At 38.5% G+C, this 20,113-nt stretch overlaps 1 protein-coding gene across 2 annotated transcripts in view; it reads left to right on the forward strand.

The window, feature by feature from the left end:
* Window positions 1-20,113, forward strand: part of IGF2BP3 (insulin like growth factor 2 mRNA binding protein 3) — a 174,337-nt gene that overhangs the window by 13,894 nt on the left and 140,330 nt on the right. For both annotated transcript variants that reach the window (XM_019497885.2, XM_006276980.4), the window contains exon 3: window positions 10,342-10,390. In XM_019497885.2, the coding sequence (XP_019353430.1) occupies window positions 10,342-10,390 (49 nt within the window). The remainder of the gene's footprint in view (window positions 1-10,341; window positions 10,391-20,113) is intronic.

Raw genomic sequence — 20,113 nt, forward strand, 5'->3', positions numbered from 1 at the left:
AACTATCTAAACACAAATTGCACTGCTCTAACAATATTGTTGCACCCTGATGTCACCCCACTGCAAATGCAGATCAACTAGTTTTAATGTACTCATACCAGATACACAGCATTTTCTGGTAGCATTTACAATAACTAAAGAAAGAAACAGTTAGGTCAGAATTTCACAATGTTCTGTGGTCAGTTTAACTATTTTAGCCTCAGTAGTTTTGTTTCTCCTCTTTGTGTTCAGTCTTCATACAGCAATCCTGGGAGAGCAATGTTAAGAAACAAAAATTACAATGGAAAAGCTCACACTCTAGTTGGTGCTTGGGAATTAGACAGGTGTTGTATCTGACATGATCTAAGTTATTTATCTCTCCCATCCCCCAAAATCAATTTGATGGTGTTGAATTGAACTGCAGTGTTAAGGGTGTAGTAATCTGGTCTTGTTTCCTCTTGTTGATATCAAGATGTAAGCATTTCTATGAAATATGTTCCAAAATTTACTCAGGCGTCACAAATACTTTGACTAAATTTGTCAAAATATACAAGTGCTTGTATTAAATTGTCTTGTCTTATTTAATCAGTTGTTCATTTTTGAGAAGTAGCAAATAATTTACAGCAGGTCTTTTATTCATAAGTGTGTGTTCTACTGTGTACCATTTAGGTAAGTGTGAAAAAATCTCTCTTTTAAATTCTCCTTTTAATGGGAGATCTGCTTTGTATATTTGACCGACTTGGATGTTTCAGGATGGGCGGGGGGGAGGGTTGTACATTTCATGAAACTTCTCCTGTTCAGAATTGTGGACATCCAACAGCAGCTGTTGCTCTCTTTCCTCCCTTATCTTGGGATTGCTGGGGTTTATAGGGTGACAGGTGGAAAGGAGGAATTGTAGTTAGCATTTTCTTTTTCCTATTTTGTGATGGTCCCTGAAACAATAGATATGAATTTTGGTAGCGTAACGTGTAATTCTGACAAGCAAACTTGAGAAGTCCTAAGTTTAAATTGCTTAAATGTTGAATCATACGCATAATGTCTTGAAATGCACAGCTTGTAAAACTTAGCAAAAAATTAAGTTGTAATAAAACAGAAAAGTCTCATTGAAGATGATAGTGTGCACAGGTGTTCATTCACTTCCTTTCATAGTATCAATGACCAAATCTTCCATTTGCTAGAGGTGGTTTAAAAGTTGGATAAAACCTAAAATATTACATGAAAGTACTTAAACAGTATTCAAAGAACTGTAGGCTTTTGTAAATTGTGCTTTCAATATTTTCCTTTGATTAGAAAAAAAACCCCTTGAGAACAAAAAGCACTATGCTTCCTTCTATTATTTAATTCCAGAATGTTGCTTGTGCATCTGAAGTAAATTTGGGCAATTAATTTTTATATATATATATATATATTTTTTTTTTTTTTTAAATGCCATGCTCAGTCTTTGTACTCTTTATGTACATTAACTTCAGTTTTAAAATTATACTTCTATGTGAATTCTCTTTTTTAAGTTAGGAGTTCAATTTTGCAGGTTTTTTTTTTTTTTTTTTTGGTGGAGGGGATATCTCTCTGCCTTCAGGTAGGCCCCATAGATCTGCTAGTATAGAGCTTATTTCAGGATCAGGACCTTCATTTCTCCTGTTTGTCATGGGAGCATGTGGGAAAACTTAAATAATTTTTCTAAAAGGGAAAACAGATTTGGAGGAGGGAGGCAGGAAGCTCCCTGCATTCTGGCAGGGGCAGTCAGGAACATACCTCAAGCTGCTCTCAACTTGCATTTTTGAATAATTAATGTCTGTAACTTTAAGAAGTGTGAATTTGTAGTAGTGAAGGAGATTATGATTAAGGCTACCTTGATCCAGTTCCATGCTATTGAGCCTGTGTAACAGGAATCTTCCAACTATATCATGTAAGAATAAAAGTGACGTGACCAACCTTGCACCTTTTTGAGCCACGCGTAACACTTGCATTAAAACCTTGCTTCTGATGTCAGATGACCACAAGACTCTAAGAGCCCTTTTAAAATAGAAATCTAGTTCTTTCATTGCAGACCTTTGGAAATGTGATGTTCCAGGCAAGAAAACCAAAATGACAAATGTAATGTTTAAATCAGTAAGGTGATTTAAAAAAAAAAATGTAAGTATTTGGAGGTGGTGATATGGAAAATATCAAGTTTATCTGTCAACATTGCTGCTAGTACTGACTAATCTGGGAAAGATGAATCACAAAATTATTATAAAGACTAAATTTAATCTGGTGGCACACCATCTCTTCTAACTTCTCTGAATATTTCATTGACTTTGTGTTCAGACAAGTGTTCAACAGCTGCTCTTTGAAACAAAGTATCATGTTGGTTTTTTTTAGTTTGTTTGAAGTATTAATGCCCGTATTGGCCCGGAAATGGCCTTAATGCATGCTAGATTTTTCATTTGTAAAAGTACAAGAACTTTTTAAATGTAAGTTTCAGCTTGGTGCTGCTGCTTACAGCTGATACAAATCTGTGAAAACAGGGTTTGTAATGGAAATGTTGACTGTTTCAATACCAGTAGCACCTGGAAGCACCTTTAAAAAAAAAAAAAAAAAACCCCAAAAGAAAAGGAGGGGGCAGGAAGGGCCTTAATTGTCTTTTGGATTGTGTTTCTTCCCTCCTTTAGAAAAAAATAACATTGTCCCAATAGTAATTAGACTTAGTAATTCACTTAGTTGAGAAGGTGCACAGGCAGACATTTGCATCATTTGCTTTTAAATGCATTGTTTTTGTTTTTTCTTGTAGCCTGTAGGTAGGACAGCTTACTGTGATCTGGGTACCAATTGTGAACTAGGTGGGAATAGGAGAACTGAAAAGAGGCTGTAAAATGGTACACATTCTTCAGCAAAATCAGCTTAGTTAGCAGTACAATTGTTTGAGGAATATGGTTCCTCCCTCTGAATGGGGGAGGGGAGAGGAAGAAACAGTAGCTTTTAATAAATCTAGCTTTTCTAAAAGATTGTGGCTGAGGGGAGGGGCTGTGGTATACTATCTACACACCCACTGAAATCTTGGTGGCTGAAAAATAAGGGTGCATGAAAGACCACTTTCACTGATGCATGATTAAACTTGCTGTTGGGTTTTTAAATCCTCTGTAGCATTTAAATGTGAAAAAAGTCTTGAAAAATATTTGCTTTTTCAACTGGCGGTTTAAAGAAGAGCATAAGAGGTGCAATGTGTTTAGAGCTTTCTTCTTTTTCCTTAAATCTTTTTTATGGGGGACACAGAATTTAAAAATAATAAATATAAGCTTTTAGTCTAAGTAGAAGTGTGAAAAACAGTCAACATAAAGTTCTGAAAAAAGAAATGGTAGCAGAAAAGCTATTTTAGCTTATTAGTGTGTAGAATAACTATTGCCTTCCTTCTGCTAGTTGATTTGGCTCTCCTGTGTGACTTAATTTAAATATGCTAATCAGAAATATTGTAGGGTTTGAGCATTCTCTACCTCCTACCCTCAAAAACCTAGCCTGCCTAAACAAAAGGAAGGGAGAGTCTTGGTCTTTTACACACAGGAGAATTTATCTCGTCTAATAAGAGCCAACCATGAAACTAAGTAGCGTGTTTGGTAGTTTGAAACCTAATAATGCAGCTGTATTGTATACAACTAATTCTTATACTTTATGGTTTTTCCTTAAAAAACTGTCCTGGTAGGCAGAAGCAAGCAAAGTTAAATACTGTATTCCTCTCACCCCAGTGTACATTTGGTCATATGCTGAAACTCCTTGCAAAAGGGGAACATCTAGTGTGATAACATTAAAATCTGCTTTTTTGCCTTGAGTACTACACCCATGCACCTCTCCAGACCTGTTGTGGTTGAGTTTCATATGCAAGAGAACAAGAGAATCATGAAGTATGTGCCTGTGATTAGAATCTGACCATAATTTTTAAATCTCTTGAGCTCAAGAGAGTTTTCATGAGCTCTCAGGAGAGTTTTTACTTTGTCAGAACTTAATTTTTTTTTTTTTCCTGAATAAAGATACACCCTGTTCTTAAACTGAGAGGAGGTGGGAGGAAATGTGGCTGCTGTTACTCACATGGCTTGTAAACTATGCCTCTAATTGCTTGAATAACACTATTAATCTGAAAAAGAGCAGTAGAGGTTGTAGTTCGTATATGATACCCAACTAAGTAAAATAAAGTTGTGGTTGTGTACCTGTATTTCCCAAAGGACTTAGAGGCTATTTCTTTTCCCACAATTTGTTTGAACTTTTTCATTATGGATTGGAGGAAGAAAATACTTAACCCTGGTAGAGAAATCTTCAGTCAAATATTGCTAATGTGTGACAATCCAAGAATGTGAAGCGTGTTCCTTTGCCTTGCTTCTCTAGATAAACCCTAAAGTTGGGTTCTTGTGTTTGAAAGTTGATGGGTTGAATGAGTTAGAATAGAGCAGTTCCCTTAGTGTATTCTGTATGAATTCACATTAGAAAAGACTTTGGTTTGTATTAGAAATAATGTAAAAGCTTCATTAGTCATTTGTTGGTCCTAAACATAGTTACCAGGCAGAAATTTCAGTCAAGGGCCAGAAGTACATTTTTAAAGGCAGTTTAGTATAATTCTTCTGTTGTTAATGAAGGGATGTGAAAATGAAATTTGGCTGCTTAGTATTTATGAGATTTGCTCATGAGGAGTAAGTGAATTAGTGTGAAGGTTTTCTTTGAGATTTTGAGGAGACTTATTAAGTGCTCCCTATTTTAAGTTTTAGTCAAATGACTTGCTGCACTAGTTAGATGCTTTAAAAAGCTTACATCTGAATTCCTCTTTTTTCCAGACTTTCAAAAATCTGAATTTTGTAGTGAAACACCTGATTTCTCTGGCAAACAAAATTTAACTGTAACATTTGTTATTGCTCCATCACTGGCACAAACAAGCAAACTGGTAGCATTAGGCTAGTTGCTGTTTTGATTTAAAGACTTCATATGGGTTATGCCAAGAGAAGAGTGAGCACTTTTATCTCCTAAAGGACCTAATGTCTTTCCTTTGTTGCAGTGTTATAAGTAGGAATAATTCTATTGACTTGTAAAACTGTTGTGGGGAAGAATTAGGGAATGGTTAGCACAGTGGTTTTTGTTAATTTGTTTATATTTGGGAGTAACATGAATAACCCTACAATCAGCTAATATCTGCCTTAAAGTATATCTTTACTGCAACCTTCAAAATCAATTTTAAGCCCAATTCATTATATTTGACTTACATTTAAGACACCTTTTCTGACTAATCCAGTTGAATACATTAATGGCTGAAAGCCTGCATGGAAGAGTAAACATATCTCAACTTCTAGTTGTATTTTACAAACTAGTTGGCATGTTTTTGCCAAGTCCTTTTCCAGGTAATTAACTGATATTAAACACTGGGGGTTATAATCTATCAATTCTATACTAGCATAACTGAAATGAATTGCCTTTCCATTCTTTATAGAGTTCTTAACTACATAAAGCGCTCTTTTCTGCCTGGGGCAGGGGGTCAGACTCGACGATCTGCTGAGGTCCCTTCCGACCCTAATATTTATGAATCTATGAATCTATAAATCAAGGCAATTTACTTCTATTTTTATGTATGAAGCTCAATCTTTTGCAGTCGAGTCGAAGTAAAATTGTAGATGTTCAGAGGATAGTTGACCACTTCTGACCTTTTCAAATATACATAGTTCTTTCCTATATGAAAATTATTTTCATTTAAAATGTCTGATTTTATGCAGATTTCTTCCCACGTAAGCCACTAATTTTAATATGTATATTATATTTTGCATGGTCGTGTAAATAAATGGAATAGATGTGGTTATAGCTCGAGCACAACACGTAATTAAAAAAATTCCAAAACTAGTTCTTTGGTGAGGGGAGCCTTTCATTTTTTGAGAAGGATTTTTTTTTCTAAAAAGCTATTAATGCAATTGTGCACTGTAAAAGCAAAAGTTATAAAACTAGATATAAAGATTAAAGTTTTTGGACAAAAGTTGAAGACACTTTGGTATTCCTGTTTTTGCAAACTTTTTTTTTTTAAATATATTTTACCTCTGAAATTTCTTTCATGCTGTTGCCTTGGTCAAATGTCACATACTTAAGTACTGTATATAAGTAGAGTACTGACATTTTATCTAATCCAGAGGGATATGCAGAGATATTCTTGATTCCCTTTATTCCAAAAACATTATTGTTTAAGGCAGGTGTGTGTGTGTCTGGGGGGGACAAGGGTGGGAGTGTAAATAGAAATCCATTTAATATGTTGCCACCTTTACAATGTCTGGAAGAATACAAAAAGTTCAGGGTTCTCCTTAGCGGGTCCCAAAATATGCCTTGCCTATTCCTTCATTGAAGAGAGTCTGTAAAAAATGTTATGGTATTAGATGGGTGTTCAATTGCACTTTTAGGAAAATGTGGAAAGAAGAGGAGCAGACAGATATTCCAGTCCCTAGTATGCTCTTCAGCTAGCATGCAATAGGGAGCTGCTGCTGCTGCTGCTTTGTGTCTGTCCCCCACATCCCCCTCTGGGGCTTCTCGCCATGATTGTCAGAGCTCATGCTTTAGCAGTCATGGTGATACTGCAGGGGGGCAGAACCCAGGGGCAGCTGCACTGCCAATCTGACGGAGATCTCTTCAACTACCTCCTCCTCCCCTCCCCCCCCCCCCATCTTGGCCAGGCAAGGGTCAGTGGTACTAGATACCCTGACAACTTGCTGCTAGGAGTCTATCTGGGAACCAAACTTTCTCTTTCTTCTTCCTTGAAGTAGGGGAGGAAGAGCTGGGGGCTGTGAGATACTTTCTGTGCATCTTTTAAACAATTTTCACATGTGTTTGGGATAACTTGAGTAATTTCTGCTGAGAAAATTTAGTTGAGTTGTGTACTTTCCCAAGGTCCTCCTGTGGGTATAGTATCAGATAAAATGCAATTCAGGAATAGTTCATTGACAACAATCTACCTGGTGTTGTCAGAACATACAAGAGTTGTGGCAGGTATGATATGTTGAGTACAAACTCTGCAGGGTACTAGTCTGTTTGAGACTTTGTCCTCTGTGCTTCTGTTAATATAATCTCTTGGTCTTCCGAGAGATTGCATTATAACACGTTGCCATCTTTCTGCTTTTTCCCATGGAGACTTCCCTAAGACTTTTTTAGAAATGTCTTTTTCACTGCATAGGAATAGAACTAGAAAATGTCTCAAGAGACTTTCATTTTCTGTGTTGGAGTAGAAAGCATCTGTGGTCTCTTGGTGGCACGAGCACTTTTTGGGTTGGCACTGAGTATTGTGCATGTGTTCCATCTCCAATTATTATGATACAATAGTAATATGAATCGGCTTTTTTGGATCCCTTTTCTATTCGCCTTCTTACAATCTGCATTAAAAAAACTAGCTTGAGATGTATTTGGAGGACAGATGCTCAAATGAACCTTCCATTATGGCTTATATATTTGTAACATTCTTTTTTAACACAATGCTCATTTAAAGTGGGCTTTCAGTTTCACAGAATATTAATAGAAGTCTTAATATTGCGGTGAATTCGGAGGTACATTAGCTTTTTTATGACTGTCTCAGTTCCATTCCCTTTGTCCTTACTTATAGCCACCAGTATTGTAGGGGATCTTGGTATTGGATTCCCCCTCTTCCATTTCAGACTTGGGGTACTCCTGGTATATGTGTGATGAATGTTTTTATGGCCAGTCTTTAACTTGCATCAAGTTTTTCTCTCTAAGAAGTAGAAAATTGAGACGTGTCATGTGTTCATAAAAGCAGAGCCATCTTTTATATGCTGTGAGGTGAAATGAAATAAGAAGAATGTGAGGTGGGGAGTTTATCTAGGTGACATGTGAAGAGGGCACTGTGTATCCAAACCCCTTTTCTCAATAAGAAATTGTGCGCGTGCTGTCCAGTTTTGCACTGCTCAGAATAAGTATTTGACTCTTCCTTAGTTTGTCCTGTCCTGAACTCCACTAAGACTTGTCATGGGCGTGCCGTATATGTTGTCACTACCATTCACTTGCAGTATATTACCTGCTATAGAACTCTAATGCATTTTAATTGGAATCTAAAAATTTTAATTGGAATTGGAATCTATGTGCGAGACTAACACTGACAGACAAGGTTTCTTGGGTGAATTTGATATCTTTTATTAGACCAACTTAAATAGTTGGAAAACAATTATTAAGCAAGCTTTTGGGTTCAAAACACTGTTACAGTTTGAAACACACTGAACAGCATTTAGATTGCCAGTGTTTTCCCTAGAATGTCCTAAAATGAAGATGAAAGATGAGAATACATTATATAATATATGTAATGTATCAGCCCAAAATGTTGGCTTTTTTTGTCAGAAAGTTTTGATGTTATAACATGGTAGCACAAATATAGGCTTTTCAGAACAGAGCTGAAAAGCTTTAAATAATAGTTACCTGAAATTGTGAATATTTCCTTAAGTTACAAACTTCTTCAAATTATTCCTTTATGTTGAAGTCACTCAAAATTCTTGCCAGGTTTTGTTTCATAAATTAGTAAAGGTAAGATTAAGTTGTTGTTAATTGTTTCTTTTTACTGAGGCAGAGGGAGGCAGTTAGCCACGATAGCCTGCAGAAGGCAGGGTAGAGATGCACCTTTTTATAGACTAACTAAACTGGAGATGTTTAAGCTTTTGTGAGCTTGAGTTGGCTTCATCACATGCTGTCTAATGAAGTGAGCTTGGACTCACAAAAGCTTAAGCATCTCCAATTTAGTCTATAAAGATGCATCTCTACCCTGCCTTCCTCAGGCTATCATGGCTAACTACCTCTCTCTGCCCCAGTAAAAAGAAACAATTCTTAATCTTGCCTTTACAAATTTATGGCCAGAAGAAATGACCAAATATGTTTCTGCCTGTTTCATAACATTGGTCACTATTAAGTACTACTGTTATTTTAGTTGGCATCTACTTATCTTCAAAACTCTTTGATAAGAACTTCTATTTGAGTCAGCCTGATTGCCTCTTTCATTCACTAACAGATCATGTAGCCATTGTAAGAAGTTTGTACATTAATGTTCCCTTTGGACACTCAGTTTTTATGGATGCAGTATGTTTTGGCAAGAGACAGATTTGTTTTAAAGAGTATTTAAAGGTATAAAAATTGGGTGTAGACGTAAGGGAGGGTGGGAACTAGGTAAGGAGAGAGGAGTATATTCTAAAAGCAACTCAGAGAGAAAATGAATGCCTTCAGTGGTGCAATTAAGAATATCCTAGTAATGATTATAGCCTCTTCTGATGGAGGCAGTTTGCCCAAATCTATATATTTGGCAGATTTGAGGTGGGTTTTTTTTGTGTATAATACAACAAACCTTAAACCTCTTAAAAGAAAGCTTTGAACACTTAACACATTTTTAGAGGAAATAGTATGTGTTTGAATGTCTGTTATGAGGGAGAATATTTCTTTGTCTCCTAAGGAGCATCTTTATCTTTGTTGGCCCACAGTCTCCCTGTTCCTCCCTCTTCCCGCCAAAACAAAGCTTGAAATTCATTTCTTATGGTACAAAATGATCACATTTTCATGATTTGTTACAAGAATAGCTTAAATGGCCCTCCCAACACGCACACTACCTGAGGATAGCAAAGCCCTGTTAATCTACACATTCTTGAGAATCCCAAGGGTGATGTGGCATCTCTGGCATTTATTTGTTTTTCTGCTTTGGGGGAAGGGAGGAAACAAAGGACTTGGCTGTGAATCCAATTAGGGTACTATGAGGCTTTACTAATAGTACTTCAAAGTAAATATTTTGTTTACTAGATGATAAGTGACCTGAATTTGCTATTAATTTTGAAGTGAAAATCCATTGAATTTAAGTTAATGAATTTGTCTTCAGAAGGGAGGAATGCTAGGAATTCAAGTGTTAAAATATGATCAGTTAGGCAGACTCTGTAAGTTAATGGCCAGCTTAATCTCAAAACAATCATTTATTCAATATTCTTTTTTGGAAGGGCTGTAGAATGCAGCCAGTATTGAAGTATTGGTTGGGAAGGTTCTTGGTGAAAACTTTTTTTTAAGGGGAAAATAGTAATTTTAGATGGGTTTTTATGGCTTTGTCTACATGCTTTTGTATATGGAAAGGCATATATTAGTGTTCTTAAACTTAATTAAAGTAGCTTTCAAGAAAAGTGCTGTTATGAGCATAACAGCTGTCAAATGTAAAACAAATTATTGTAACAGTTCTGTGGACATGGACTGAAATGGTTTTGATCTAAGTTTCTCTGTTTCATTGTTTTGTTCTTTTATAAATTTAATTCTGCCTAACATGCTAGTAAATGTGTTTTTATAGAGGGTTTGCTATGTGTAGTTTTATTGGTATTTACTTGTTTTTAACTGTTTTCTTTAATTCATCTACAGGAGTCGGAAACTTCAGATCAGAAATATCCCGCCTCATTTGCAGTGGGAGGTAGGATTTCACGTTTCAAATTATGACATCCATATTTAAAGCTGTATGTTTGTTTCTCTTCTTATCTACTAGACTTTATCCCTTTCCCCACCTTTGATCTCTCTCTCTCTCTTTCCCCCCCTTCCCCACCCCTAGAAAAATCCTTTGAAAAAATGAACAATAGAGCCTTATAAGCAATTCTGATAAATGCTTTTATTTTTGCTGAGTTAAACAAAAACAAAGTTGAAATGGATTGTTTGGTGAATGCTGACTTCCTGATTCCTTCATTTTGACTCTACAGCTTGTCTATTTCAGATCTTGCTAGTAAAGTAATCCTGTGGAAGTTCAGACTTAAATACTTGGCAACAACTTTACAAAAGCAAAATTTTAAATACTAAACCCTTTTGTCTTTCAGGGTTTTTTTTTAAACTTTTCCTACCAGATTGGTGCTATCATAGTAGTTCTATAAGTAGCAATGGTAGTATGCCCATGCAGTTTAAATGAAGAACTATGTCACTAGTGATTCCCATAGTATTTCCTCATGTTGCCACAATGGGAGTATTGGGACTTAACATATGTAAGAACAGATGTCATAGTATGTGATAAAATAGGTTGTTGCCTATGAAAGCTCAGGCCTTTACAAACCAGTTAGATCAGTACTGTGGCATCCTGGGGTACCTTGAGATCCTTTCAAGGTGCTGTGGGTTGCCATGCAGTGTTAACAGTGCTAGGTGTGCAAACATGATTCACAAGAGAAACTGAGAGTTTTCCATTAGGAATCCATAGTGTTAAAACATTCTGACCCATTGTGGTCTTTTTGAGTTCCTTGCAGCAGAATTGCTTTATTTTTCTATAGTAAAAAAAAAATTGAGTGAAAACTCGGAGCTGGCATTTTCCAAGGAGTTTCAATTCTATTGAAGAGTGCCTTGAATATAGTGAGGGGTGCCTCAAGTCTAAAAAGGCTGAGAACCACTGAGTTAGATACTAAGGTGTCAGCATGCCCTACTTGGAATAGGTAGGATTAGAGGTTGTGAGAAGAAATATTTCTTTACACTTGTGTAAGGCAGAAAATTATAAAGTACTTCTTGGTGAGTTTTTCTTTTTTTAATTTTACTGTCCCTTTATGCTAACCTAGGTGGTGGTAAACTGTTCTGCCTGGTGGAGATGAGAGAAGGAAAAGAGTAAAGCTTTTGTATTGTTGCTCTTATGAAGCAGGTTAGCTGAACCTGCTTATTTCCTGTCTGCTTCATTCTCTGCAAAGTGTCTATTTAGTTCTGCTCAGTCCTGGGTTAGAGCAAGAATAGAGGCACCTCTCTGTTCAATTCAAGCTTTCATCTTGGCGGTCCTCCTTGCTGTCAATCAATGCATTCCTGTTTGCCCTTCTCTCCTTCTAGTCACTGTCAGATCTGGAAGCTTCACTACTAGAAAGTCTTTTACAGGTCACTCCAATTTTTTCTCTTCCTTTCTACACATTGGATAGTGGTAGTCCTCTGGCTTGAAATTTTTATACTACCACTATTACTACAGTATCCAAGCTGATTTCCTTTAAAATCCCTAGCAAAATTGCTAGTAGACTTCATGTAGTCTATTGCAATGTCTACTTTTTTAGATGTAGTGGTGTAGGTTTTTGGGTTTGGGGTTTCTTTGGACTTTGTGGGGTTGGTTGGTTGGGGTGTTGTTAACTCATTCTTTAATATCTATTTCTGGATCTCTGAACTTTTAACTTCATTGATTGTGCCTAGTACATTAAATGCCTCCATTTACCTTAATATATTGGTTTTGGATCCTTTAAAGGTTATAACACTACTTTGATATTTCTGTAGCAGATATCTATCCTGCTCTTTTTCCCAACTCCTAGTTCAAATCGTCCCCCAAAGTCCTGCAGATTTTCTGTGGTGATCTTCTGGGTGCATTTGGCTTCAGGTGAGCTCTCTTCTATGTCTGCTGACTTTTCCCTAAAGTATTCCCCAATTGTTTAATGAATTCATATCTCTCCGATTGATGTAGTTACTTTCACATGCTAAAATACTGAAGCTTCTCATGCAACATGGGTGGTTGGAGAGGCATTTCAGAAAAGTGTACTCTAAAGGTAATTTCTGGGACATATCCCACCTCCTTGTGCCACAAGTTACCACATATCCTCCACGCCAGCAGCTACAAGTAGTTTTTCCTTTTCTGCCTGAGATCTGTCACCTCAGTGCTTTGCAAGTAATTCGCAGAATGGTTCCTGTGATGTACATTCACACATCAGTATTTTTAATGACTGGCCCTATTGTCACTGCACTTTGTCTTGTATCTTACAGTGGTATCCCCTTGTCCTGGAGGGTTCCTGTTGGGTCAGAGGGAGAGACTCTTAATGGTATCATATAGAGCTAACCTTAGTTTGAGCTCACCATAACTTAAAGGGTTTCTATTCTAAAAACCCTTGCAAGAGCCCCCTTTGAACTCTAGGAAGATTTCACACGGATTTCATATCCTTTATTTTATTCTTGTGACTCTTTGATTGGTGGGAACAGGGAAAATTTCAATCTTTTGAGAGAGGATCCTTGTCCTTCTTTAGATCAAGCTCTTTCCAGCAACTTCTTCTTGGGGAAGCTACTGTGTGCTGTAGGTAGCTATCCCCCATGTCCAAAATACTCTTTCTACTGCAGTTGAACGTGGCTATTGAAATGTTTCTTCTCTGGACTGGCTAACAGCAGTTGGAACTATATTACCTCTTAAGTGGTGTGTGGTTTTCCTTTATGTAATAGCCCATTTATGCTAATCTATTTGCATCATTGTGTCTTTGCATTGGTGGAGTTGGGATTTGTTTCTGTTTTATTTTTGGTCAGACACTACTGATTATATTACTGAGCTGGTTCTATCAGTTAGCTTTCTTGCAGGGAGGATGTCACAATACAAAATCTCTATTCTTTCCTGTCTCTGTAAGAACTCAGTCTGCTGTTTGCATTCATATATGGGGAACAATGAGAAATTAGGTTGCTGCTTTTACGTGAACTGGATTATTTCTAGCTCTGTGGTTTTAAGAAAGTATGTCCTTTATCAGCTCTTAGAGGAAGACAACTTTTACTTTTATAATAAGGCAGCATTGTGTGCAAAAAACCGTTATGTCTGTGTACAGAATTATCAGTGCACATATCTACTTGTGCTTTGTAGCTATTTGTTTTGATGATACCTAGAGGCCTCATGTGTTAAGCATTGTATACCTAAAAAACTGCCCTAAAGAGCTTTCATTTTAACTATTTAAATGAAAGCTGCTACTTCCAGGGATCTTTTAATCGGTCTTATGATGGGGAAAGTTTAAAAAAAGGTATTATGAATTTGTACATTTTTTTTTCCAGTAATTTAGACACACTGATATGTTTGAAAAAAGATACATTACATTTCCTTTACCTGTATCCAACAACTTTGTATTATTTGAAGCCACAATATGCCCGCATTCATTGCTGCAGGGAGGATGCCATTTTCATCCCTTCGCTGTACCATGCCAGTCAAATCAGATTACACAGCCAAGTTAAATATTAGCATATGTCAACATATAAACAATCATAGGTGTGTGTTACTATTATTAACACTTTGTTATTGTAACGTCATAAAACTTCAACAGACTAGGAGCCAATGTACTAAACTACTAGAGGTTGGCAACCCTTTTGCCACCATAGGCTACTACTTGTGACCCAGCCCTCACTTTAGGATGCACCTGAGCACGCCTCTGTGCTCAGTGGATGTTGTGAAGGTAATAGCTAGAAAAAGACAGGTGCTAGTACCCTGGGGATGCTGCAGCAGAGAGGACACAGTGAACAGACAGGCAGTAGGACCCTGGGGACACCTTTGTTGCTGCTGTGGCTGGAGTATACAGCTGAGTTCTTGAGCAGCTGAAGGTTGGATCCAGTCTATACACTGGTCAGATCTAGCCTGTGGGCAGCAGGTTGCCAACCCCTGTACTAAACATTTTGGACAAATAGGCATCCACTCTGGAATTGAGGAGGTAGAATGGATTGTGGGAGAACTTTCAATTCTCTGATTTGAACTTTGGGGGAGGGGGTGGGAATTAGGGAACAAACTTATATACAAGTCACTCTAATTAATCTGGTTAATTTCAAATGTTACCATCCAAACAAGTTCCTTGTTTTCCTGAGGAAAGGTCTTGGTTTGTATGATAACCTAGTGTCTTGCATGGTAAGTGTAAACCTTTTTGCCATACTGCAATGCGCATCTCTTTTGTTAGGTAGCTTTAAGATGAAAAGTGAATGATAACAGGGAAACATTCTATAATGTGCAAGAAGAGCAGGTTGGGGGCTCTTTTTTGACTAAATGGCTCCTTACTGGAATAAATCGATTTATCAAAATTAACTTTTTGTGGGTAATTGTTTTCAATGGCACTTTTACTGAAAGTTGTTTTCAGAGTCTGAATGGAGTTTCTGGTCAAAAACAGATGGACACCCTCCTGGGGTATCCATTGGCCCTGTGAGTAGGACACTCACCTAGGACTGTTCTAAGTGTGTTCCTTCACACCACCTCCTCCCATTTTTTTCACAAAAAGGAAGTCTGCATTGAGGCAAAGTTGAGAACTGTAAAATCATTTTCCTCTACTTTATAAAAAGCCACTTGCTTGTTGAGAACAGCAGAATTCTGGAGTTGTGTGCTTTGGGCGGTACCCTGACAAAACATAAGATGTCATCATTTATTAAAAATAAATAAATAAATCTCTTCATCTAGTGGCAAATGAGAAGCTTTTTCACCTGAGGGATGCATGTATTGTAAAACTGTGTGTGATATAGAACATGTAAACTTTTAAAACATGAGCTGAGTATAAACTGATGTTGCCTTCCCAAAAGCTTCAGTGTTTTTATGACTCCATAGTTTTGTTGGGAAGCAGCAGGAAGAAGTTACGAGTCACTGGGCAGTTTCATTGTTGCTTCCTAGATGGTAGTTATAAAACTTCCTAGATGGTTACTTCCTAGATGGCAGTGTGAAGTAAGCATAATGGTTGAGAGAATTAACAGGAGCACATGTGAGGAGGACCAAATAAAAGGAAGCTGAGAGAGAGAATAGAACGATGGAGACAAACTTATCAGTACTTCTCTGTCCTCATAAAAAGCTATCCAGAACAGTCCATGGGTAGCTGCTGGATAGAAATCTCAGAGCCTACTTCCTAGGGATGTTTTGCTTTGTTCATATAGGAGGGGACCTGACACGAACTGCTGAATATAGTGAAGCTTTGTCTGTTATTTATCTGTCCCACTGGAATTTTTGCCTCAGATGTGGCATTTGGTTGCAAGTCGTTGTTCACCCCTGGAAGAAATTGTAAATTATTTCAGTATCGTTGAAGGTTGAAGCATGGAATTAAGTCTTACAAATTAATTTCTTTCTTGGTCGAGTTTCATTGCCAGAAAACTACAGATGTCTAATCTGTAGCTGGAGTATTAATGTTAATGGCAGGCAAACAAGTTTTCAGGGCCAGAGCTCATCACCCTTATCCCTACTCATTGATGCCAAAAGTTTACTGTAACAATGTACCTTCTGGATCAAGAGGAAAAGGAGTATTAAAAGTGGATAACCAAGAACCAGGATAGTAATATTCTGGATAGGATATTCCAGGATAGGAGTAATATTTATACTGGTGAGGGAGAAGGAGTGGACAGGAGTATGCCCCTAAACTGGGTAACTTTTCCTGAATCTGGTAGAGAATTACATCTTCAGGAACTGTCAAGAATCAGAATCACATCTGTGGGTGCGAGTTAAAATGCTTTTGTTTTCATTTGTCACCCTCCAACTTGGCATAGTTGTTTGTTCAACACAAATACTTTATGGTATGCTCACCTGCTGCATAGGTGCTGTAATAGCCCCCTACTGTGTGAGCTAGCCCAGGGATAGCTGCATGTCTGTCCATTCTTTATCTTGATATCACTTACATTAGATTTCTGTAGGGATGGACAGACATACTAGACTCATGGCACCATCTAGAGCAGGGATGGGCAATTATTTCGGCCGGAGGGCTGCTTAATGACTGTTGGTGAGCTGTGGAGGGCTGCAAGGGTAGCATTGCCTCTTGATAGGTGCCTTGCTTCCTGATCACCATCTTGGGACCAGAAGTCTCACCCCCTAACCCAGGAGTGGGCAAAATACCCAAGAGCAGATAAACATTCTATAACGTGCAAGAAGAGCAGGTTGGGGGCTCTTTTTTGATTAAATGGCTCCTTACTGAAATAAATTGATTTATCAAGACTAACATGTGAGCAGCTGTAGCATGTACGCAGCCAAGAATGCAGTCTAGCAGCTTAGAGAGCGGTATCCAGCTGGTAAGTCTGTTGGGGGGGGTAGGTACATGGAAGGGGGGGCAGATCGAGGCCCCCCATGGTGAGGGAGGGAGGAGTGGATCAGGGGCAGGCGCTGTCCAGTCAGGGCTGGGCAGGGTATGGGATGGAGCCACAGGTAGCTCATCCAAGGGGTGTAGGTGGGTGGGAAGTAGGGAGGCTCCCCACCACTCTGCACACCCCCAGGGGAGGCATGGGGGGAACATGCCCCCTGGATTTGTGTGGAGGGTGAGGGCGGGTTCCCTGCTGCGGGCTTGGGGCCAGGGGCTGTGCCAGCTTCTTAATGGCAGGGGGGTCTGGGCCAGGGCTGTGTTCAGGGTGGGTGGGGGCTGGGCAGGTGGTGGCAGAGCTGCGATTGGGGCTATGGGATGGGCTACAGGCACCCCAAAATTTGCTGTAGCCGCCCCTCTTAGTGCTACTGCTGCCCACTCTGCCCCAGCCCAGCTGGGAAGAGGCTCGTTGAACCCTTGGCCCCAAGCCTGCAGTGGGCAGCCTGCCCTCGTCCCACACAAATTCGGTGGGGGGGCACATCCCCCCCCCCTTCCCGTGTCTTTCTTTATTAGTGTGTGCAGCGGTGGGGAGATGCCCACCCCCCCCTGTGTCCCCTGGGCAAACCACCTGCAGCTTCATCCTGAGCCCTGTCCTATCCTGACTGGGCAGCACCTGCCCCTGCCCCATTCCCTCTCACCGTGGGGGTCTCAATCTGCTCCCCCATGTCCCTTCCCTCCCCAACTTCCCTTTCCCCCCACAGACTTACCAGCCAGACACTGCTCTCTAAGCTGCAGGGCTGCATATTGGCTATCGGGTCGGTATCAGCTGATATGGCTGGTTAATAATCGGCCATTGGTATCGGACAAAAACATCTTTATTGGTGCACCCCTGGTATGGGACTTAATTTGTGGCATGCCTGCCAAAAAATAAATATATCACTGATCTAAAGGGATATTATAATCCCAAAGAATGGGTAAGTGACCTCTGAAATAAAAAGGTTGAGAACAGAGTTGTTTCTTGAAAATACTTACTTCTCATATACTTTTTAGGATTTGCTTCTTCAGACTTCTCCTTCATCCTGAAGAAAAAAAAATTGAAAGAGTACAGGCTACTTACTGAAATTTAAGTTGAGCATGAGGGGATGTCCATATAATTAAATAGACTGAAACTATGTAAAAGGAACCAAATGATTCCTGTATAGAATTATAATGATAGGTGCAGACAGGTCCTTTACCAAGAGGTGGTGCTGTGTTTCTTTTGGTGTCAAACTATTTCTGGGGTGGGCTAAAAAGCCCTGTTTGTGTGCATTAGTTGTTGCTTCTGGTTTTCCAATAAATTATTAGCATCACATGAAAGAATGAAAAATGCTTTGCAGAATTGTGGGAAAGGTAGCAAAAATATACCTTTTTTTGCCCCTAGGTAAATGAGATAAAAATAAAACTAGTCTCCTTAATGATATATGAAGAGAGAGAGAGAGAAAATTATAGGAGAAGGGAGAAAATTCCAGACCAACTGATCTATCTTCCTTTTTCTTTCATAAATAGAAAGGTCAGTTGGTCTGTCTAAATTCAGCAGTCCCATGTCTATGCTGGTGTCTGATTCAAAGACCAGTGTAGTTTTGGTAATGAGCAAAAACCATAATGTATTGTTTGGTTGATAGGGTTTTTTCTGAATAAACTAAACAGGAAGATTTCAGAAGATCAGGATGTTTCATCACTACAGTTTTCTGCAGCTCTCTGTAAAACTACATAGTTATGTACTTTGCACAAGACCAAGATGGACAATATTTTTTAAATATCATTAAAATAATGCCTGTGATCCATGCATAGCCTCCCTCAAATTTCCTTTAGTTCTTGTTTCTATCACTTCCCTTCAAGATGAGACCCTGTGGCCTCTATAATACTCTAAGTGTTGCTCTTCATGAAGTTAAGTGGAGGCAGTCTTCCAAGATATTGGAAACAGTCCTTGGAAAATTCCCCTTGGTGCCAGTAGAAACCTGCGGAGTCAATCTGTGCCCTGTAAATACTAGGACAAAAGGATAAGTTATGTCCAAACTGTTTGTTTGTTTTTTTCTTATTAATAGCTTCTGTTCCAGGGCATCTGTCTCCCTGACATCCCTGAAAGTAATCAATGCATATTACTTCACAGCAGCAGAGAACAAAATCCATTTGAGCCTGATCAGTCCCAGGCATAAGTCAAGTTTCAAACTCAACCGGGAACTAGATTCAGTTTTCTGCCACTAACAATCTTTGGAGATCCTCCCACTGTTGCTCTGTGCACTCTGTAAGGGAGGAGCAGGATATCCAGTTTTATTAAATATATGAATGGTGAAGTTTAATGTGGAAACTCTAAAGCCTTTTAGCTTACCTCAGCAAGAGATGCACCTGAAGTCTATGCTTCTACAACTTTCTCCAGATTGTCTGTGCACATAACTGAGCTACATTTCTGTGTAGGATGTCATACAGATTTCTTTTGCAGAACTGGATCTGTACTTCTACTTCCATGAGCAGAAAAGCTGAGGCATGTATGCCTAACATGCAACTTTAAGTCCCTTTAGTAAAATGAGGAAAAACTTAAATGGTGTACTATTAGGCATACCTTGACTTCCCTTTGAAATGACACTTTTGTATTGAAGATTCTCACAGTGCAAGGTGTTTTGGTTCAAGAATGAAGTTTCTCCAGATAAAACTACTTAGGATTGATCATGAAGTACAGCTGGTCAAGGAATGAGAAATGTTCCTAAAAATTGTGTAGGCTCATTCTATTTCTTCCTTTCTTTAACTTGGTCAGTGTTTCATTATCGTCCATAAAGTTGGCTAACTATTGGAAAAAAAATGCATTAACAAAACACTTCTATTGATGAGGAAGAAAGGAAATTATTAAATAGAACAATACCTGTTACAACCAGGTTTCACAGTTGTTCTTACTTTTGTCTTCTCAGGATAGTGTAAGAGTGCACATTAGTCCATTCTGGTGTAAACAGATAAACAGAGAAATGTATGTTGCATCTAGAAGTCATGGTATGGAGCATGGATAGAGAAGTACTTGATACCTGCACAAGGAGAGTATTTAAATATGCACATGTAGTCACTTTGCTGCTTGCTAGAGTGCATGATTGTTGCCTCAAAGAACATTCTCTTCTTAAAGTGTAATTAAAATGTGTAAATATGCTTGGCTAAATCAGTACGCACAATAGCTGAACCTCAGACAAATAACTGAAGCGCAGAAGATTTCCATTTTGTAGTGAATGTAGCCATTTTTGGCAAGATGCTGTGGGTTGAGCCTGTTGAGCTCTTAGGTAAAAACATTCAAATTCTTTTCTAGTTGTTGTCTTGACTATAGAGTAATTGCTGATCACATGCCTGCATTTCAAGCGTGGAAGAGAGTCTAGTCTAAAACACAAGTTTCTCTCTCCACTGCCCCCTTCCCTCCCCAC

This window comes from Alligator mississippiensis, chromosome 5, assembly GCF_030867095.1.
Source record: "Alligator mississippiensis isolate rAllMis1 chromosome 5, rAllMis1, whole genome shotgun sequence".
Classification (NCBI taxonomy): domain Eukaryota; kingdom Metazoa; phylum Chordata; order Crocodylia; family Alligatoridae; genus Alligator; species Alligator mississippiensis.